Genomic DNA, 23,656 nt, shown 5'->3' with positions numbered 1-23,656 from the left:
CAGGTTTCTCTCCAATCTCCCTGATACAGGTTCTTATAGATTCAAAATAGTGAGTACTAGGTAGATAAAGCAAGTTAGGCTTATGCTTGTTTTCTTTATTTGCAAATGTGTATTTGGCTGGAAGGAGTTCAGATTTATATTTTGCTGAAAGGATTTTAATTTGTACTTGAATACTTAGGTTGGGAGGGTGTTCCCAGTGTCTATAGCTGAAAGACCCTGTAACATATTCCATTTTAAATTTACAAAGATAATTTTTACTGTTTCTCTTTCTTTAATTAAAAACTTTTCTTGTTTAAGAACCTGATTGTTTTTTATTCTGGTGAGACCCCAGGGGACTGGGTCTGGATTCACCAGGGAACTGGTGGGGAGAAAGGAGGGAAGGGGGAGAGAGAGGCTAATTTCTCTCTGTGTTAGGATTACTGTCTCTCTCAGGGAGAATCTGGGAGGGGAAGAGAGAAGGAGGGGGGAAGGTGAATTTTCCTCTCTGTTTTAAGATTCAAGGAGTTTGAATCACAGTAATCTTCCAGGGTAACCCAGGGAGGGGAAGCCTGGGAGATGCAATGGTGAGGGAAAGGGTTTACTTTCCTTGTGTTAAGATCCAGAGGGTCTGGGTCTTGGTGGTCCCCGGGCAAGGTTTTGGGGGGACCAGAGTGTACCAGGCACTGGAATTCCTGGTTGGTGGCAGCGCTACAGGTTCTAAGCTGGTAATTAAGCTTAGAAGAATTCATGCTGGTACCCCATCTTTTGGACGCTAAGGTTCAGAGTGGGGAATTATACCATGACAGGGTGCAGGGGGGAATCTGAAGGCACAGGGGGTTGGTGCAGGGTTCTGGGTGCAGGAGGAATGGGACTGTGCAGGGGAGTCCAGGTTAAGGTGATTAGGGGTCAGGGGGTAGGGGTTCAGGGTACAGCTGGTTGGGGCTTAGTGGAATGGAGGTCCAGGTGTGGGGGGCTCCTGATGCAAGGGGTGAGACTTGGACAGGTGGGGGATTGGGGGCTTGGTGGGGGAGTTGGGTGCTCCTGATGTGGGAGGGGCTCAGTTGGGAGGTTCCAGGTGCATGGGTGGGGGAAGGGATCACTGTATGGGGAGTTGATCCCCTGTCCAGCCAAACCCCCAAGCATCCAAACCCCCCAACCCCTCCCATTTAGCCTTACCACCACCCCCACACACCCAGAACCCTCACCCCGAGCCTCACTCCCTCACACCCAGACCCACCACCACCACCAAGCCCCACCCCGTGGTGCAGAGCTTCGACACCGGTTGCTCTGTGCAGGGAAGGGGAAACTCCATCTCCGTCCTCCTTCTACGCCCACCTAGTTGGGACTAACGTCCCTGGGTGGCCCAGGCATCCCCAGACCCCCATCCCTCCAGTGATTTACCTGTCCTCCAGCTGCCGGGGTGGGGTGAGCGAGCACTAGTGCAGCTTCTCTTTGCTTTCCCACATAAATCATTTTCTGCAAGGAAGCAAAGAAAATTTGGGGCGGGGGAGGGAGGGGCATTTTTCTGCTGCGCTGCAGTGGTCTAGAATTTCCCCAGGAGTATAAAATGGACAGAATTATTGCAGCCTAGAGCAAACATAATACCTTGCACTAACATAACATTTCTGAGCAAAAGACCTCAAAACACTTTACAAAGATGTTTGTTTATCCTGTCCATGTTACAGATGGCAAAACCAAGGCACAGAAGTTCCTTGCCCATAGTCAATGTGAGATGACAGGAGTCGATTCCAAGGCCAGAAAGAACCATTGTGATCATCTAGTTTCACCTCCTATAGAACACAGGCCATAAAACTTACCCAAAATAATTCCTAGGGCATATCTTTCGGGAAAACATCCAGCTTCTGTTTAAAAATTGTCAGCAATGGAGAATCTATGACAACACTTGGAAAATTGTTCCAATAATTAATTACTCTGTTTGAAAGTTTATACCTTATTTCCAGTCTGAATTTGTTTAGATTCAGCTTGTAGCCATTGGATCATGTTATGCCTTTCTCTCCTAGATTCAGGAGCTCATTATTAAATATTTATTCCTCACATAGGTACTTATAGACTGTAATCAGGTCACCCCTTAACCACAGATCTCCTGATTCTGTCACATGGCCGTCAGTCCACTAGACCAGTCAGGACCCTACTGAGGGTGTACAGTGGAAGTGCTGAACTAGCCTCTGTTAAGGTTAGCAGATACTATCACAAATGTACTGCTTCGTTTCTTAATTGATTGGTTTTTAAAATTTCAGCTCTTGGAAAAAACTGGGCATTCATAAGATGATTACTTTACTTTACTTTATTTCAATAAGTTATTTTGGTGTGTTCTCAGTCTTAGTAAACAAAATTTGTTTGAGACACAAGGCGGGTGAGGCAATTATTACATTTGGACCAAGCAGTGAAGGAGACAGACACAGGGAAGCTGATTTAAACACAGATATCTGCTGTGGTGACTGTATTGTCTGACAACAAAGAGATAGGCACTCTGTACTCAGAACAGAGCTTCACAAGCATTTAAAAGAGCAGGACATGACATTCCTCCACCCTATTTTAAAATACTTCCCAACTATATATACATTGTCATTTATGTGGTAACAAAACACTATATAACCTAACTAAAAGTTGTGAGTGGACTACCACAGACTTTCAAATTGCAAGGGATTATTCTGCCCTGGACTTGCAGTTCACTTGCTAAACAACTTATAAATTCAGGCACATCACTGATTTTCACGCACTCTTGGTGATGTGGTGGTGGTATGGTATTGTTCTATACAAAAGGAATAGTTGGTGGTAAAGAATCAACTGGCTCTGATACCAGAGTTCTGTCCAACAAATCATTGACATTAGGAGTTGTAACAGGAGAAGATTCAATTGCAGGAACAGAAAATCCTACTGGAACATCCCTGGACTCTGGTACTTGTCAAGGCTGCAAGTAGCCCATATGTCGTTTCCTTTAAAGTACTATTGGATAGTTTTACCACAAACAACAAATGTCCTGTACATTTTAAAAGTTCTCTAGGTATCCATTTCACTCTACAACCATAGTTGAGAGTCCACATTAAGTCTCCCACTTAAAAAGAACAGTGGCAGGTCTCACATCATCGATCACTTTGCCTAGCTCGGGATCTGGTAACATCAGGATGTAGCCGGTCCAAACAGGTACACAAAGATTGCTTCAAAAAAGAGTTGCAGGTGATTCCTGGGTAGCACATGTGGTGCATTCCTGTAGACAGGCAAGAAATTGTCCAGTCTCTGCTGATGATTCAAAATAGATTTGTTGGCTCTTAAGACATGCTTAAGTGTCTCTGGACAAAGTGTTCCACTAGTCTTTGTGTAGCAGAACAGTATACAATGTGCTGAATTCCCTTTGAATGGAATTATTCTGAACAGAATTGAGGTCCGTTGTCACTCACCAACTGTAACAGTCGACCATATAGGCTAAACAAGATACAAAGCTGTGCAGCGATCTTGGTAGCTGTAGTAAATGGGTATCACTACGACCAAAAACATACAAGCTTCGAATGGTTCAGCAAAGTCCACCTGAATATGTGATCAAGGAGTCTCAGGCCACGACCAAAGGTGTAGACAAGCTGAGCCAGGATCATGCTGACTTTGCTGACACACAGAACAGCATTTTGCCTTCCTCTCAATGTCTTCGTCCATCTCTGGCCACATGACTCTAGGCTTTGGCTTTCATCCATACATAAGTGATTTCAGAATGATCATTCTTAAGTCCTATAAATGCAACCGTGATTCACAGATGATTCACATGACTATGTGAATTGTGTAAACTGGGGATTTTTATGATCATCACTGTACCCTGTAGTACCATTTCTTTCATAAAAGAAATCACACTGAGATAAAACACTTTATCTGAGGTTTCAGAGTAGCAGCCATCTTAGTCTCTATCCGCAAAAAGAACAGGAGTACTTGTGGCACCTTAAAGACTAAAATTTATTTGAGCATAAGCTTTCGTGGGCTACAGCCCACTTCATCGGATGCATGCAGTAGAAAATACAGTAGCAAAATTATGTATGTATGTACATATATACACACACACAACATGAAACAATGGGTGTTACCATACACACTATAAGGAGAGTGATCAGTTAAGGTGAGCTATTACCAGCAGGAGAGAAGAAAAAACTTTTTGTAGTGGTAATCAAAACAGTCCATTTGCAGCAGTTGACAAGCAGGTGTGAGGAACAGTGTGTGGGGGGAATAAACATGGGGAAATAGTTTTACTTTGTATAATGACCTATCCACTCCCAGTTTTTATTCAAGCCTAATGTAATGGTGTCCATTTGGCAAATTAATTCCAATTCATCAGTCTCTCTTTGGAGTCTGTTTTTGAAGTTTTTTTTGTTGTAATATTGTGACTTTTGGGTCTGGAATCGAATGACCAGGGAGATTGAAGTGTTCTCCAACTGGTTTTTGAATGTTACAATTCTTGACAACTGATGTGTCCATTTATTCTTTTACATAGAGACTGTCCGGTTTGGCCAGTGTACGTGGCAGAGAGACATTGCTGGCACATGATGGCATATATCACATTGGTAGATGTGCAGGTGAACGAGCCTTTGATAGTGTGGCTGATGTGACTAGGTTCTATGGTGCTGTCCCCTTAATAGATATATGGACAGAGCTGGCAACGGGGCTTTGTTGCAAGGATAGGTTCCTGGGTGTTTTTGTTATGTGATGTGTAGTTGCTGGTAAGTATTTCCTTCAGGTTGGGGGGCTGTCTGTAAGCAAGGACTGGCCTGTCTTCCAAGATTTGTGAGAGTGACAGATCGTCCTTCAGGATAGGTTGTGGATCCTTGATGATGCACTGGAGAAGTTTTAGTTGGGGGCTGAAGGAGACAGCTAGCAGCGTTATCTTATTTTCTTTGTTGGGCCTGTCCTGTAGTAGGTGACTTCTGTGTACTCTCCTGGCTCTGTCAATCTGTGTTTTCACTTCAGCAGGTGAGTATTGTAGTTGTAAGAACGCTTGATATAGATCTTGTAGGTGTTTGTCTCTGTCTGAGGGGCTGGAGCAAATGCGACTGTATTGTAGAGCTTGGCTGTAGGCAGTGGATCGTGTGGTGTTGTCTGGATGAAAGCTGGAGGCATGTAGGTAAGTATAGCGGTAATAGGTTTCCGATATAGGGTGATGTTTATGTGACCATCGCTTATTAGCACTGTAGTGTCCAGGAAGTGGATCTCTTGTGTGGCCTGGTCCAGGCTGAGGTTGATGGTGGGGTGGAAATTGTTGAAATCATGATGGAATTCCTCAAGGGCTTCTTTTCCGTGGGTCCAGATGATGATGTCATCAATGTAGCGCAAGTAGAGTGGGGGTGTTAGGGGACGAGAGCTGAGGAAGCGTTGTTCTAAATCAGCCATAAAAATGTTGGCATACTGTGGGGCCATGTGGGTACCCAAAGCAGTGCCGCTGATTTGAAGGTATATGATGTCCCCAAATGTGAAATAGTTATGGGTGAGGACGAAGTCACAAAGTTCTGCCACCAGGTTTGCCGTGACATTATTGGAGATAACTGTTCCTGATGGCTTGTAATCCACCTTTGTGTGGAATGTTGGTGTAGAGGGCTTCTACATCCATAGTGGCTAGGTTAGTGTTTTTTAGGAAGATCACCAATGGATTGTAGTTTCCTCAGGAAGTCAGTGGTGTCTCAAAGATAACTAGGAGTGCTGGTAGCGTAGGGCCTGAGGAGGGAGTCTACATAGCCAGACAATCCTGCTGTCAGGGTGCCAATGCCTGAGATGATGAGGCGTCTGGGATTTCCAGGTTTATGGATCTTGGGTAGCAGATAGAATACCCCTGCTTGGTGTTCTAGGGGTCTGTCTGTGCGGATTTGCTCTTGTGTTTTTTCAGGAAGTTTCTTGAGCCGATGGTATAGTTTCTTTTGGTAACCTCAGTGGGATCAGAGGGTAATGGCTTGTAGAATGTGGTGTTTGAGAGCTGCCTAGCAGCCTCTTGTTCATATTCCGACCTGGAATGATGACAGCACCTCCTTTGTCAGCCTCTTCGATTATGATGTTAGAATTGTTTCTGAGGCTGTGGATGGCACTGTGTTCTGCACGGCTGAGGTTATGGGGCAAGTGATGCTGCTTTTCCACAATGTCAGCCTGTGCACACCGGCGGAAGCACTCAATGTAGAAGTGCAGTCGGTTGTTTTGACCTTCGAGAGGAGTCCACCCAGAATCCTTCTTTTTGTAGTGTTGGTAGGAAGATCTCTCTCTTAATATGTTGTTCAGAGGTGTGTTGGAAATATTCCTTGAGTCAGAGACATCGAAAATAGGATTCTAGGTCACTGCAGAACTCTATCATGTTTGTGGGGGTGGAGCAGAAGGAAAGGCCCCGAGATAGGACAGACTCTTCTGCTGGGCTAAGAGAATAGCTGGAAAGATTAACAATATTGCTGGGTGAGTTAAGGGAACCACTGTTGTGGCCCTTTGTGACATGTAGTAGTTTAGCTAGTTTAGTGTCCTTTTTCCTTTGTAGAGAAGCAAAGTGTGTGTTGTAAATGGCTTGTCTAGTTTTTGTAAAGTCCAGCCACGAGGAAGTTTGTGTGGAAGGCTGTTTTTTTAATGAGAGTATCCAGTTTTGAGAGTTCATTCTTAATCTTTCCCTGTTTGCTGTATAGGATGTTGATCATAGAATATCAGGATTGGAAGAGATCTCAGGAGGTCGTCTAGTCCAACCAAAGCAGGACCAAATCCCAACTAAATCATTCCAGCCAGGGTTTTGTCAAACCTCTCCTTAAAAACTTCTAAGGAAGGAGATTCCACCACCTCCCTAGATAACCCATTCCAGTGCTTAACCACCCTCTTAGTGAAAAAGTTTTTCCTAATATCCAACCTAAACCTCCCCCACTGCAACTTGAGACCATTACTCCTTGTTCTGTCATCTGCTACCACTGAGAACAGTCTAGACCCATCCTCTTTGGAACTCTCTTTCAGGTAGTTGAAAGCGGCTGTCAAATCCCCCTCATTCTTCTCTTCTGCAGACTAAACAATCCCATTTCCCTCAGCTTCTCCAGCCCCCTAATCATTTTTGTTGCCCTCTGCTGGGCTCTTCTCAATTTCTCCACATCCTTCTTGTAGTGTGGAGCCCAAAACTGGACACAGTACTCCAGATGACGCCTCACCAATGTTGAATAGAGGGGAATGATAGACTCATAGACGTTATGGTCAGAAGGGACCAATATGATCATCTAGTCTGACCTCCTGCACAAAGCAGGCCACAGAATCCTACCCATCCACTTCTATAACAAACTCCTAACCTATGTCTGAGTTACTGAAGTCTTCAAATTGTGGTTTGAAGACCTCAAGCTGCAGAGAATCCACCGGCAAGTGACTCATGCCCCACGCTGCAGAGGAAGGCGAAAAACCTCCAGGGCCTCTGCCAATCTGCCCCGGAGGAAAATTCCTTCCCAACCCCAAATATGGCGATCAGCTAAACCTTGAGCATGTGGGCAAGACTCACCAGCCAGCACTCAGGAAAGAATTCTCTGCAGTAACTCAGATCCCATCCCATCTAACATCCCATCACAGACCACTGGGCATACTTACCTGCTGATAACACTGGTCTACAATTTTTGAGAAGTCATCTGCTTCAGAGATAAAATGTGCTATTTATTATCTATTTTGATGTGCTGAATTCAAATATGACAATTAAGACAACTGATTGGCTGTTGTTTCTAAGATACTTAAGTTTTTACATTTTATGTCTATGTATATTGTGTAGATAGTAGAGTTTTAATCATAAATTGTAAACCTAGGTCTTTTCATGTGTTTATGGTTGCTTTCCATGATATTTCACCTGTCCTGTTTATGTAACACTTTAAAAATCAGCAAAAGGGTTATATGAATAAAATTTATTATGAAACAAAAGGCAAAAAACTATTATGTACATAGTTTAGTCCTATTCAGTGTCTACTCGGCGCTTCTTGGCTTGTCTCTTATATTCATTAAATGGAGCATCTCTTGTCACTGTCCAGCAATAGTCTGCAAGCATTGATGGGCTCCATTTGCCCTGATAGCCTGCCAGGAGATTCCACTGCTGTAGTCTGGAGCCCAACAGCTCTGCCTTACTCTTGAGTAGTTCCAAATCCCTGACAAGGTCATTCAGTTCACCTTGTGTTAGGAGGTGTGGTTCAGAGGAGGAGGATGGGAGAAAATGTGGGTCCTGTGATATTGATGGTTCAGGACCAGAAGTTTCATCCTCTTCCTCTTCCTCGTCTGACTCAAGTGAGAATGATTCTGGTGCATCAGGAACCGGCAGTCCTTCTCCGTGGGGTACTGGGTGTATAGCTGATGGAATGTTTGGATAATGCACAGTCCACTTTTTCTCCTTTGACACACCTTTCCCAACTGCAGGCACCATGCAGAAGTAACAATTGCTGGTATGATCTGTTGGCTCTCTCCAAATCATTGGCACTGCAAAAGGCATAGATTTCCTTTTCCTGTTCAACCACTGGCCAAGATTTATTGCAAAAGTGTTGCAGCATATGTATGAGGCCTACCTCTTGTCCTGATCTCCAGTTTTGCAGCCAAAATAAAGGTGATAGGCTTTCTTAACCATAGTGGTAATACTGCCCTTTTGTGATGCAAAAGTCACTTCACCACAAACATAGCAGAAGTTATCTGCACTGTTCACACAAGTACGAGGCATCTCTGCTCACTTTGGCTAAACAGAAACGTGTCCCTTTGCAAAATCAAACACTGACAAATAGGAGAGCATGACACTGTATGTTTTCTAGAGCTGATATAGGGCAATTTATTCAGCAGAGTGATGTAAGCTTCGTTATGATTGCATCATCCATGACTTCTAGGAATAACATGATGCAATTCATATCATGTATGACACAATACCAGCTTCAGATTGCATCATTCATTGTTTTGCCTAAAAAGCAAGTACTGTCCAAACCCAGTCATAGATTTATTCATAGATCCAGTCAAAGATGTATTTTAGTCATTTCTGGTTTAATTTGAGATCCCTTCCCTTTATAGTTCACTTATCCTCCGCCATTCCCAAGTCAAGGGTGGTATATACCGACCCAATAGCATATCTTGAAAACTAGAGCCAATCAACAATTTTAAGCATCATTTTTGTTCTCAGTGACCTAGAATTAGTAAAGTTGGACTACATTTATTTCAGAAGCATTTTGGCTGTAGAGCAGTGTAATCAAAGATCAATTGCCAAAATTAGGCTATCCTATCATACCATCCCTTCCATAATCTTATCAAGCTTAGTCTTAAAGCCAGATATGTCTTTTGCCCCCACTACTCCCCTTGGAAGGCTGTTCCAGAACTTCACTCCTCTAATGGTTAGAAACCTTCATCTAATTTCAAGTCTAAACTTCTTAGTGTCCAGTTTATACCCATTTGTTCTTGTGTCTACATTGGTACTAAGCTTAAATAATTCCTTTCCCTCCCTAATATTAATCCCTCTTATATATTGATAAAGAGCAAGCATATCCCCCCTTAACCTTCCTTTGGTTAGGCTAAACAAGCCAAGCTCTTTGAGTCTCCTTTCATATGAGAGGTTTTCCATTCCTTGGATTATCCTAGTAGCCCATCTCTGAACCTGTTCCTGTTTGAATTCATCCTTCTTAAACATGGGAGACCAGAACTGCACACAGTATTCCAGATGAGGTCTCACCAGTGCCTTATATAACAGTACTAACACCTCCTTATCTTTGCTGGAAATACCTCGCCTGATGCATCCTAAAACTGCATTAGCTTTTTTAACGGCCATATCACATTGGCGGCTCATAGTCATCCTGTGATCAACCAATACTCCGAGGTCCTTCTCCTCCTCTGTTGCTTCCAACTGATGTGTCCCCAATTTATAACTAAAATTCTTATTATTAATCCCTAAGTGCATGACCTTGCACTTTTCACTATTAAATTTCATCCTATTACTATTACGCCAGTTTACAAGGTCATCCAGATCTTCCTGTATGATATCCCAGTCCTTCTCTGTGTTAGCAACACCTCCCAGCTTTGTGTCATCCGCAAACTTTATTAGCACATTCTCGCTTTTTGTGCCAAGGTCAGTAATAAAAAGGTTAATTAAGATTGGTCCCAAAACTGATCCTTGAGGAACTCCACTAGTAACCTCCTTCCAGCCTGACAGTTCACCCTTCAGTATGACCCATTGGAGTCTCCCCTTTAACCAGTTCCTTATCCACCTTTCAATTTTCATATTGATCCCCATCTTTTCCAATTAAACTAATAATTCCCCATGTGGAACCATGTCAAATGCCTTACTGAAATCAAGGTAAATTAGATCTACTGCATTTCCTTTGTCTAAATAATCTGTCACCTTCTCAAAGAAGGAGATCAGGTTGGTTTGGCATGATCTACCTTTTGTAAAACCATGTTGTAATTTGTCCCAATTACCATTGACCTCAATGTCCTTAACTACTTTCTCCTTCAAAATTTTTTCCAAGACCTTACATACTACAGATGTCAGACTAACAGGCCTGTAGTTACTCGGATCACTTTTTTTCCCTTTCTTAAAGATAGGAACTATGTTAGCAATTCTCCAGTCGTACGGTACAACCCCTGAGTTTACCGATTCATTAAAAATTCTTGCTAATGGGCTTGCAATTTCATGTGCCAGTTCCTTTAATACTCTTGGATGAAGATTATCTGGGCCCTCTGATTTCGTCCCATTAAGCTGTTCAAGTTTGGCTTGTACCTCAGATGTGGTAATATCTACCTCCATAGCCTCATTCCCATTTGTCATCCTTCCATTATCCCTAAGCTCCTCATTAGCCTTATTAAAAACTGAGGCAAAGTACTTATTCAGATATTGGGCCATGCCTAGGTTATCCTTAACCTCCTTTCCATCCTCAGTGTTTAGTGGTCCCACTTCTTCTTTCTTTGTTTTCTTCTTATTTATATGGCTATAGAACCTTTTACTATTGGTTTTAATTCCTTTTGCAAGGTCAACTCTACATGGCTTTTAGCCTTTCTCACTTTATCCCTGCATGTTCTGACCTCACTAAGGTAGCTTTCCTTGCTAATCCCGCCCATCTTCCAGTCCTTGTAGGCTTTCTGCTTTTTCTTAATCACCTCTCTGAGATGTTTACTCATCCAGCTTGGTCTACAACTCCTGCCTATGTTTTTTTTTCCCCTTTCTTGGGATGCAGGCTTCTGATAGTTTCTGCAGCTTCGACTTAAAGTAATTCCCGGCCTCCTCCACATTTAGATCCACAAGTTCTTCAGTCCAATCCACTTCCCTAACTAATTTCCTTAATTCTTTACAGTTAGCCCTTTTGAAGTCAAAAACCCTAGTCCCAGATCTATTTTTGTTTATCCTTCCATCTAGTTTGAACTGAATTAGCTCATGATCACTCGAACCAAGGTTGTCCCCTACAATCGTTTCTTCTATGAGGTCCTCACTACTCACCAAAACCAAATCTAAAATGGCATCCCCTCTTGTTGGTTCTTCAGCTACTTGGTGAAGAAATCCATCAGCTATCACATCCAGAAAAGTCTGAGCCCTATTATTATTACTAGCACTTGTCCTCCAGTCTATATCTGGGAAGTTAAAGTCTCCCATGATCACACAATTCCCATTAGTGTTTACTTCATTAAAAACATTAAAGAGGTCTCTATCCATATCCAAATCAGATCCCAGCGGCCTGTAGCACACCTCAAGCAGTATCTCAGGGGAGGCTCTAATAGCTTTCTTTCCCAGTGTGATTTTTGCCCAGACAGACTCGATCTGCTGGCAATGCCCCTACTTATACAGCTCAAAATGACGTTAGCCTTCTTGATCAGGTGGTTCCGCAGTTTCTTTGAGAGTGTGTGGCACAATCTGTCAGCATAGTCTGTGTGGTATGTAGATTGTAATGATTTTTTACCTTCAGTCTTTTTTGGTACGATGTCCATCTGTTTGTTTTCATTTGGAAAGGAAGATGATGTCTGTGTTTCTGTACGAGTTTTTTCATGAAGTTGATGGATTTCCACTCCATACAGCTAAATTCAGTGCCTTGCATAATGACAGGTTTCAGAGTAGCAGCCGTGTTAGTCTGTATCTGCAAGAAGAACAGGAGTACTTGTGGCATCTTTGAGACTAACAAATTTATTTGAACATAAGCTTTTGTGGACTACAGCACACTTCATCAGATGCATGCAATGGAAAATACAGTAGAGATACACACACACACACACACACACACACACACACACACACACACACACACACACACACACACACACACACACACACACACACACACACACACCCCAATGAGTGTTACCATACACACTCTAATGAGAGTGATCAGTTAAGTTGAGCTATTACCAGCAGGAGAGGAAAAACCTTTTTGTAGTGGTAATCAAAATGGTCCATTTGCAACAGTTGACAAGAAGTTGTGAGGAACTTCCTTTGGGTAGTCAGATACTTGGATATAGTAGGTGTAACAGCCCATTGGCACTGCTGTGTTGAGTCCTTTTTATGGAACTGAATAGTCTAGGAATGAGCTAAAAATAGCAATGCCCAGCATTGCATGCAAGCAGCAGCTAATGACAGAATTCCATGTTTTGGTCCAAAAATTGAAGTTAATGAGCAGTGATCCATCAGCAAGGTAAAATGTCTGCCATACAGATAGATATGGAACTCACAAATTTTGAAGATAATGCCAAGAACATTATGGATGGACAGTTCTTGCTGGGTTTGTGTATAGTTCTTCAGGTGCAGTGAGTCTTTGTGAAGAAGGCAATTACTTTCTCTCTGCCATCAGGAAAAATGTGAGAAAGAAATGCACCCAATTCATATGGTGAAGCATCGTAAGCTAATTGCAATGGTAGCAAGGCATCAAAGTACATAAGAACTTTGGCTGATGTCAGTTCTTTTGCTTCCTTAAATGCACATTCACATTCTTTAGTCCCTTTCCCTTTTTATTTATTTATTTATTTAGGCATGTAACAATTCATGTGAAAGTGCCAATACTGTCGCCAAATTAGTCAGAAGTTTACTGTAGTAGTTAATCAGTCCTAAGAATGAATATAACTGTGACACATTCTCTGGTGGAAGTGCTTGAAGAATCCCTTCTCTTTCTCTGGTGATTTCCTTAAGCCCATGGTATCAATTACATGTCCAGTGGATTCAGCAGTATTGCAATATTTTGCAAAAATTTTGCTGGCTGTCAGACATAGCAATGAGCTTCACAGCCACATTGCACATCTGTCCAAGTATTTTTAAATTTTTTTGGCATGTTTGTCTAGTGTTTCTTGAAGGTTTTGAAGTGTTTTTGTGATTGCCTTGATCTTGGTCCAATTCACCTTGTGCTTCTCGGGCCAAGTTCTGCCAAATAATGGTGGATACTTTTCAACCACATACAAAGGTAAAACAACTGATCTAGTTGAACTTTCACCTGGAGTATCTGTTTTGAGACTAACTTTTCTGTGGTATACGTTTTTCAAAATGTGGAGGTTTCTTCCAAAGGAACTTATAACAAAGTCTGGTGATAGGTAGATGCAGAAGTCTGTGAAACGGCAGCTTCCATATCAAGCTCCATTCTTGTAGGAACTCCTTCGATCGAGGGTGTGATGCAGATGCCATCCTTATGCCAACTTCTGATAACACGTGCAGTGCTAGGTCTTGGTTAGTGTCACTAGAGCTTTTGCCCTTTTTCCATACTATGAATCTCCAACTTTCATTCGTTCTTGGGTTCAGTGAACATTCGTGTCTTCTTGAATGGACAGTTACTAGCTGATTATTGAGCTGTGCAACAGGTCATGGCAATGTGTCCTTTCTTCCTTGCACTTCCTGCAAATGACCTAGTGTGCAGTCCTTCTCGCATGCATAGTTTGTAAACACTGGCTGCATGGAAATTCCCTGCATTATTCTATCTGCCTATTCAGGTGGTCATCTTTGCAGTTCACACTAAATTGTTAGAGAATGCTTCCATGTGCTTTCCATGATGATAGCTGCTTAAACAGCCTTCTTGAATGTAAGCGCTGATACAATCAGTAACTTTTTCCGGATCTGGTCATTGTGTAATCCAAAGACACATTTGGTCATGCAGGGCATCGCTTAATGTTTGTCCGAATCGATAAAGCTCTGGTTACCTTTCCCAAACTGAAAGAAGGTTCTGTGTAGCTCGAAAACTTCTCTCTTTCGCCAAGAGAAGTTGGTCTAATAAAAGATATTGCTTCACTCTCTCTTATCCTGAGACCAACATGGCTACAACAACACTGCAAACATAATTTTGTTTAGGCATGCAGTAGCTCAGACTTTGTTTTGCTCCTCCAAATACTCAGACACTTAGACATGTGTGTTTATAATTAATCCCCTGTATGAAGTTCTGTGTTTTAAAATGTTTACTTACATATATCTGCATGGAACAACTGTTCCCATTGAAGGTTTACTAATTTTACAGTATTATATATTAACGTGATTTGTAATAGTCCTCATGGGAAGTGATTTTTTTTCTGAAGACACTGTAGTTCATAACTAAATAAATGCTCTCATGTTATGGGTGCTTTGTTCTCTTGATGGCTTTTGTAATGGTATTGTCACAGCAAGCCACATGCTGGTATTACCAATTTGTTTTTTTAAACATTTTTATAACATGAAATGCTTAGTTCATACTTTTCTCCCCTCATTCCTCTCATGCACACTGTGTGTACAAACCATTACCCATATATCTAGACTCTGATAGAATCAAGAGCAATATAAGGAATTCCTGAGTTTTGTATAACTGATATTTATAAAGTGTGGTAAGTATTACTGTAATAGAATACATGCTGCAATGAAATAAATTCATGGGGGGCCTAGAAAGTTAAGGGATAAATTCTTGGAGATTAAAATCATTCTTGCATTCAAATCTGCGGGATGTATTTTCAAGCACTTTAAACAGATTGTCATCTTCGGATTTTGTGTACTGAGTGCATAATCTACAGTTAAACCCTCTTTATTTTTTGTGGAGAGCCTTCATACAGATTACGTAAGTGCATTTATCTTTCAATAAGAAATCAATTCAAGTGAGTTTATATTTATCCAAGTGTTCTAAATTTGATATTTCAGACATGCAAGAAAGCATTTCAGTCAGGCTGAAGGAAGTCAGCTGGATGAGGTCCGACAAGTGATGGGAATGTTGGCCTTTCCTTCAGACACTCATATTTCCCCCTATAAGGTAATTTTTCTATATATATGGATATATATACAGGCTGAAAATTCCAAGGTAAGCATTGGGACAATGTATTGATAAATTGTATGTGAAATATTCTTTTGTGTTTAAATTTCACTGCTTAGTATCCATCCTATTAAATATCCACTATAGTCCTTAATTTTAATAATTTTTGCTCGTAAAAATCAATCCAACTAAGTTAGTTTATTAATTGCATTTTTAAATCCATTACTTTGTTGGTGGAAAGGTGATAATGACAGGAAGTATCTAAACACACAATATTTGTCTAGTATTAAAACTGGGTGTATAGATATAGTAATTACTGGTAGTGATCACACCCAGATTTGAATTGACAATGACCAACAAACTTCCTGCAAATCATAAATACTTTTTACATTACATTGCTATTTATAAAGAAGTTTGATTATCTCCTTTGCATGCAGAAAGGAAAACATGCTAAATAATATTTCTCAACATTAGAGACAAGAAAATAGAAAACGATAAAACAATTTATTTTACATAAGTAAATATAGGTGTACCGTTGGACATTTTGTATAAATCTTAGCTGAACAGACAAAGTAAAACACTTGGTAATATTTTAGTTACTAATTGAATGCATTTATTTACTAATAAAATTTACGGTGTTGGTAACAGTTTTTTTAAAAAAACCTCTTGTTAATTTCAAAGGCCTGAGTGAAAATAGATTGGATCATATTCCAAAAGTGTCTCTTGAACCATACTACAGGGTAGAAAGTGTAAAGCACTTATTTTTTATTTACCAGAAGGAGAATGCATGTGCGTCATTATGAAACTCTGCTTAGCTGAACATGCAGAGAGTTTAGACCTTCGTGGAGCCTGTGTTTTGCTGCAAATCTCAGTTTGGAGAAATGCAGAATTTGAATGAGATGGTACAAGAAAAGAAACTACTATGATTTATATAGGGTCATATGATGCTATCAGAACAAAAGACACTGCAAACGTTATGGTACAGGCTTTTTTCCTGGAAATTATAAAAAGTTTTTATGTGCTAGTTCGTTAATGATCATTTTCATAAATTGAGAGCCAGGAAGAGCAGACATGCACTGAAACTCCACACGTAACAAAAATTCACCCTAGTTTAGCCCTCAGTATTTTAAGACTTAGGCTATCATACAAGTCTTCCAGTGATTCATTGAGGAAGAACATTCCAGTGCTAAAGGGTATATACTGAAAACCAAGTGTGATGAAGGATTTAAGATTCATTTCATAGGCCTCTTAACATGCCATTTTGGAAGGTCTACTAAACTAAATGCTAAGTAGATCAATCTTTTTTTCCTCTTTCAGTGAAATCAATTTCCTATATCCTTGCTGCTCTTACCGATATTACAGGAAAATAGGTCTGTTTTATTAAGGATCTCTTTATTAGCCAAATCTCAGCTTGCTTTCTAATATCTTGTGGGCCTTACAGAAATAGTCTAACCCCAGAGTTAGATTGTTTTAACTCAAAGTGATTTACATAATGATTAAAATCCATGATTTAAAACTAGGTTTCTGACTTGATTTAATTCACCGATTTTAATCTTGTTTGGCTTTTGTACTTTTATTTTTCTAAAGAAAAGCTGATACTCATTAGATGGTGACCGTTAAAACTCATTGATTTGCAACTAAATATAACTTTTACACTAAATTTAGTGCTTCCTTTTTGCTAACCAGGAGGATAGACAATAACTATACATATTTAAGCAATTATATAGATTAACATACATGCTTAAGTTTGTAAAAACAGCAAAGAATCCTGTGGCACCTTATAGACGAACAGACGTTTTGGAGCATGAGCTCATGCTCCAAAACGTCTGTTCGTCTATAAGGTGCCACAGGATTCTTTGCTGTTTTTACAGATCCAGACTAACACGGCTACCCCTCTGATGCTTAAGTTTTACATTTTTAATTAGAAAATGGTGAATGACATTTCTTACGTACTAAATTCACTTTTTACTTTGTAATTTGAGTTGAGCTGCATTTGGATGGAAACTGAAATTCAACTCCTAGTTTCTCAACTTCGAGTGAATAGTGACTGACTTGAAGTGGTTGAATAAACTGAACTGATGAAAATACTCTCTCTAACGGCAGAAGAGGCTACTGCTGACAAAAGTTGGTTTAGCACTTTAACAAACTCTGGTTCCAGGTGCTTAGCCAGTGATTCTACCAGTTCAGTTGTTTGACTTTCTTTGAAACTTGACATCACCCACGTAGTGCTTATTATAATTATTATTTAAATTCAGTTCAAATAATACTTTGTTTAGGGCTTAACACAGGTTGTCATTATTTCAAATTTAATTTTAAATAGATTTATTTTTTAAAAAGCTGTTTTAAATAAAAATCCAAAAAAAATTAAATCTGCTTTTGTCCACACTGACTCTAACCAGCGCTTACATTCCTGATTTATGTAATAGATGCTCTTAGATCTAAGTGTGTGTTCAGCCAGATTGTTGTACTGAACAAACACTATTACAAGGATTATTTTTATATAAAAATCTACATTAAGTTGTGATGGGGCGGGAATCACTACCTCAGTGCCTCCTGCTGGCCGTGCTGGGAATTAACTCTTGGTTGCCAATGCACCTTCCTCAAGTGGTGTCTCACCGCTGTGACTTCTGCTCCACCTCTAAGACCAGCATGGCTCCCTGGATCGCGGCGTCCTCTTCTGGACACAGCCCTGTGCTCCACTCTGCTTTCTCCCCCCTTCTGGGGGAACCAGCTGTCTGTAGTCCATCAACTTGTCACTGTGGCCTACTGCAGCCTTCAGTCTAGCCCCTCACCTCAAGGGGTAAACTGCAGTCTGAATACTGGCCACCTCCCCTGTGGCAATTGGGGCGGGAAAGGTGTGGGTGTGTGTGTGGGGGAGTCCAGGCCCACCCTCTACTCCGGGCCCCGACTTACGGACCCCATAGCCAGCGGCCATGTGCTGCTGCTCCTCCAACTCCCACTACCTATTTCCCTGGGCCACTTCCACGTAGCCCTAGCCCCTTCCTGGCCCTTTGTATCAGGGGCCTCAGTCTCGCAGTCCTCAAACTGGAGCTCCATATTGTTCCCCTGACCCTGCCCAGCACTGCTCTATCCAGGATACTCCTCTAAGGCAACCAGTCCTTCTCCCTTGCACTCCAGGGAGAGACTGCCCTTCTTATACAGCCCTCCCTGGCCCTGATTGGCTGTTCCAACAAGCCTTCTCCTGATTGGCTCTCTACAAGCCCTCCTCTCATTGGTTGGGTTTTGCGCAGCATTCCTGAGAGCTGTTTTAACCCTCCATCTATCTGTGTGGGGCAACCTCCCCACCAAGATATTGACAAGAATGTTGGGTTGTTTTTTGGCTTTTGGTATAGATCTCAGTGGCTGCTGCCTACATTGGGGCCTCTTTTGATGGTTTTTCATTGTTGTTGACTTTATAAGTGCCTAGAATTAATCTTGATTAAACATCTTTGGAATTTGACTTGTATCCAAGAAATAATATTCAGATCATCTTTTAACTCAGTAAGACTTTTTTCTTTAGCCTTTTGACATCTTAAAATGCTTTTCTAGATTATAGTCACATTGATGCAGACTATAAAGGATAGTTAAATAATCTAGAAAATCTGTGGACGCTTACTGAATCCACTATCAAAATGTATATCAATCATTAAATATAAAGTGGGGCAAGGGACATCAAATTGAGGCAGGGAGTAGGAGACCATTTTTATATATTGTTTTCCCTAAGTAGCAGATTGCTTTGGAAATGGTCTCAGACATTATTTAGAGGTGACACTGCCAACCACAGAAAAGCTTCACAGTCCCCTGGTAACAACACATCAGAAGTTTCAAGTCTTCAACACTGATTTGTTGACTATGTTAACAAGGAGTAAAAAGAATAATTTCCCCCTTTTTAACCAGTAATAAGCAATGTAGTAAGGTTCATGTACTCTCAGAGAAGGAGGAACTGGGGAAAGCTATTTAAACAAAAATGTTTTCTCACAGCAATAACCAAGGAAGAGGACAAAATCACTGGGCATGCAGTTTGCTAGAAATGTTTGATCTTCCTGCCTAAATATATGCAGAGATGATTTTCAAAGGCACAAAGAAATTAGGCTCCCACTGACTTTTTGAAAATCTCCCTATGTTGCTTTGTAACTCAGTCATCAATTTGGTACAGAAATAAGGATATATTTTTTAAAATATTGAATGCCTAACACAATCTCACGCATCTTCCAAAAGCAACTTTTTTTTTAAACTCTTCAGAGGTATATTTGAGCCCCAGAAACAAGTAACTTCTTGGAGAGATGATTTTTTGAATTTCCAGAGGGGATAAAGTTATCAGAAGTAGAGAACTCAGCCCAAACGTTCCTACTATAAGATGGCAGAATCTTATCACTGGGCTAAAGGGCTCCCAAGAGTGTCTTCTAGTTTAGGTGTGGAATTCTGTATTCAGGCACTACAAAAGGATATCAGGGTACAACATAAATAAAGGGCAAGCCTCTGTCTGCCCTCCTTCCTTGTCCTTACTTTGGCAGCAAACTGTAGCCTTCCATAGCTTTCCCAATTTCAAGGGAGATCTACAAGTTGATAATCTACTGCAATTTAGTTTGGGCATCAAGTCTGCTAAACTATTTGGCAGAGTACTGAGTATTTCATCATCTGTCAGTATCATCCTGAGTCTCTGTTCTTGGCAGAAAAACTGTAGAAAGATTAACTTTAACTTTACATTGGCTGGCTATAATACAAAGGAAGCAGTTTTTGATATGTAAGCATTGTTGCCCAGCAATTATTGTCATTACATATCCTTCAAGTTGCATATAGCAAAACTTGTTCAGAGACCATTTAATAAAGTTGGAGACAGATCTTGTTTTTCCTTTTTTCCTGGTAATGGAGCTAATAATCTTTAGTGAGAAGTTTTTTGTGAACTATTAAAATGGTGAGGTAGTCACAATCTATTGCTTAAGCAGTAGACTGTCTAGCCGCAGTGTCTTCTAGCTGCAGTAGTGTCTTCTAGCTGGTGATCCATTTCCATTGATACCAAATTTTGCATCATTTAGAAATGAAGTAGTGTATACAGGTGTGATATTCTTTGTGCTTAGTTGATTTCTAAAATGTGACCACTGTAGAAGAGACTTCATGTGATAACTTTGGTTACACATACACCTACAAAGAGAGGGAAGGTGTGTTTAAAAAGACCATAGAAGATGAACTCCTTAGCTTTGTGTGACATACATAAACTCGTGGAGAGAAACTAATAAGCAATATGTTTTCATTTTGCTGCAGAACTTTTCTAGCCAGAATTTTGGAGTACAAAATAAACTTTATTTTTGTGAGCAATCTACAGTTCTGCAAATGCTGGTCATTTATGTGTATTCCACTATGGGTACACATGCACTTCATGCACCTGAGAAAGGAGAATTCTAGCAAGTAGTGTCCCCTGGTCTGCACCTGTTCTCTTGTTTTCCTTGTGCTCTGTGCCAAAGGTACAAGGGATGGTGTGGACCAACACCTCTCTGGTTCCTTCTTACTGCTGTGTCACCTGGCTTGGAATCTCCAGTGTCCAGAATTGACACTTTGAAAAATGTGCATGAAAAAATTGTCAAAGTTTTTATAGGTTTTTTTTGTAAGTTTGATTAATAATTTAGTTACAATTCCTACTTTGGGAAATCCAGAATGGGACTTGTCTTAAAGCCTGGGCATAATCTTTGTGTCTCCTGCCCCTGCATATTTTCAGTCAGCGATGATCAACAGTACTGCCTCTACTGCCTCAGAGAAACTTGTATCTCCGCTAAGTGCGGTATCTGACACTTCTTTCCCAGTCTAACATGGTAGGCAGGAAAACTCTCGTTTCAGAAGCATCTAATGGAACTCACCATGAGGCTCCAGGCTGGATAGACCTCCCTGTACTTCAGTCTGACACACACAGAAGTGCACCTCTTAGCTTGGTGTCTGACTGAGCAGTGGGAATGACTGGATTGAAGGACCATTTGTCTCAGCCTTCTTGTGAGGGTAAGGGCACTCTCCTAATCATAAAAATAGATCCCCTCCTAGATTTACTAGGAGAAGGGATCCATTCCCAACCTCATGCAAGTCGGGCAAGTCCTCGCACACGGGACACAAGGACTTAAGTCCTCCTGAGCCATGTGGCTGTGATCAGAAGGCATATAGGACAAAAGCTCCTTTAATATCATTCACTGCATCGTCATCAAGCACCAACCATGGCACCAACTAAGACACAGTACTGGGCAATGAAATTGGCATTTTACCTTCAGAGAATAAAATAGATCAGAAAGTCACCTAGACTGTTTTTTGCCATAGTGGAACAAGCCAGATGACAAGCTGTTTCCTCCCAGAGGATATCCAAGTGCATCCCTGGTTATATCCTGTTTTATCAGCTGCCACACCTTCCTCCCCCACGGAGAGTACAGGCTTTCTCTGCAAGAGCACAGGCAGCCTCAGTAACATCACTTCCAGAAATACAGCTGCTTGATATCTGCAAGGCAGCAGGGTAGATTTTCATTCACACATTCATGAGGCATCATGCCTTGGACCAAGCCTCTTCCACTGTCTCATCCTTTAGGACAGTGGTTCTACAAGCAACCATGTCCACTGAAGGCAGGACAAGAAATAATGTGCTTAATCTGAGCCAGGGGAGATTTAGGTTAGATATGAGAAAAAATTTTCTAACTACAAAGGTAGTTAAACTCTGGAACAGACTTCCAAGGGATGGTCTAGGTTTACTTGGTCATGTCTCAGCACAGGGGGCTGGACTTAACCTCTTGAGGTTTCTTCCAGCCCTGCATTTCTGTGATTCTGTACCACCTGCTTGTCATTCACTCAGAGTGGAACACACACAAGGACCAGCGTTCAAAGACGAAAGTGAAGTTACTTAACCTTTGTAACTGGAGTTCTTCAGGATGCGTGGGCCTTGTCTGTATTCCACTACCTGCCCTCCCTCCCCTCTGCTTCAAATCATCTCTGATTTGCAATAAGAGGAAGAAATGGAGAGGCATCGGTCCACACTGCTCCTTTATATACCCTCAGAATGGAGCTTGAGGAGAACAAGGGCTCACTCCAACAGACACTATTTGCTAGAATTCTCTGGTCTCAGGCACATGGAGCAGATGAATACCCACAGCAGAATATGGATAGGGACCACACATCTCAAAGAACTCCAGTTACAAAGTGTAGCATCCCTATCTTCTTTTTGTGAAAATGAATGACTTTGTAATTACCATTCTTTTTTTAATTTTTAATGTACTCCACAGGGTTACAATGTACTTGTAAGGATGCCGGGGCCAGGGGAGGGAATTCTTTAACAGAAACAAACTCATACCATACATTTTCTCTAAACCAAAATTATGCTAAGCTTTCAAATTAACAAAGGCTTTTTTCTGAAACTAATCATCCTTTCTGTTGAATTTTAATGCTTAAAAAAAGACTGAGCTGTATGGCCTGCATTAGACCGTTTATTACCATCCATGTAGTCCTGTCTTGCAAACAAGTATCAGCAGGGTTAGTCTGACTTGAAATGGAAAAGTTCATGCCTTTTCAACAGACATTTGTTCAGTGGCTTTAAAATAGACATTCCAGAGCATTAATTTTGTTTCATAAATGGGCCAACGTTCCAGAAAATTAAATACTAACAATGGTAGCAGGCATTAAAGAGCCTGCAAAAACTCGTGGGTTTGTATAATCTCCTTTAATAGAAAAGGAGTCGAAAATATCTAGAACCACCCAAAGATCACTGGTTTTGGTGGGGGCAAGGATGAGCTTATATACCGTGTGCACAAATACAAAGCATCTTTGAGAACAATCATTTACTTAAACTTTTTCTATAAATTGATTCTATTGTGTGTTCCATATAAACTATAGCATTTTCTTTGAGCCATGGTGTCATATTTATACAACTATATTTATATGTATAAAGTGGAAAGCATGTTTTAAAACTGAGATTTTTTTTGTAAAACATTTTTACTTTTTCCTAATACACCAGCACTATAAGATGCTATCTCTTCATTTTATGTTAATTTCAGTCATGGGAGTGTGGTATGTAATTTGCTACTTTTGAAACAGTTTTCTGCAAGAACTATATTGAAAATACTTACTACTGTGTTTTTTCTACCAGGATCTCTTGGACCCTGCACGATGGAGAATGCTGATTCAGCAGTTTAGATATGATAATTACAGACTACATCAGCTGGGGAACAATTCTGTTTTTACTATAACACTTCAGGCAGGCCTTTCAGCTATAAAAACACCGTATCCTTTAATGCAGAAAAGCAATGTGAAAAGCATTAAAAAAAAATTGTCTTGTAGAAAAATTCTTTGAGGAATATGTGTGAAATTTGAATACTTTCACTTTTCATTTGTAAAATGTGAGTTTAAATGGCCATATCTCTGCTAAAACAAAAATGTTAGTAAAAACAAATGGAGACAATTAAACAAAACGTGCCAAAAAACCCCCAACCCCTAAATACAATAGATACTACATACAATGTATACACGTTAAACTTGGCCTGCGGTCTGGTTATTTG

General features: G+C 40.7%; 1 protein-coding gene across 7 annotated transcripts in view; it reads left to right on the top strand.

Moving 5' to 3' along the window:
* The window catches only part of MAEA (macrophage erythroblast attacher, E3 ubiquitin ligase), a 127,787-nt gene that overhangs the window by 101,794 nt on the left and 2,337 nt on the right, over positions 1-23,656 (top strand). For all 7 annotated transcript variants that reach the window (XM_050947840.1, XM_050947836.1, XM_050947834.1 and 4 more), the window contains 2 exons: positions 15,032-15,140; positions 23,248-23,381. In XM_050947840.1, the coding sequence (XP_050803797.1) occupies positions 15,032-15,140; positions 23,248-23,381 (243 nt within the window). The remainder of the gene's footprint in view (positions 1-15,031; positions 15,141-23,247; positions 23,382-23,656) is intronic.

This window comes from Gopherus flavomarginatus, chromosome 3 (assembly GCF_025201925.1).
Source record: "Gopherus flavomarginatus isolate rGopFla2 chromosome 3, rGopFla2.mat.asm, whole genome shotgun sequence".
Lineage (NCBI taxonomy): Eukaryota > Metazoa > Chordata > Testudines > Testudinidae > Gopherus > Gopherus flavomarginatus.
Note: the sequence above shows the minus strand (reverse complement) of the source record. Positions and strands in the feature narration are given on the sequence as shown.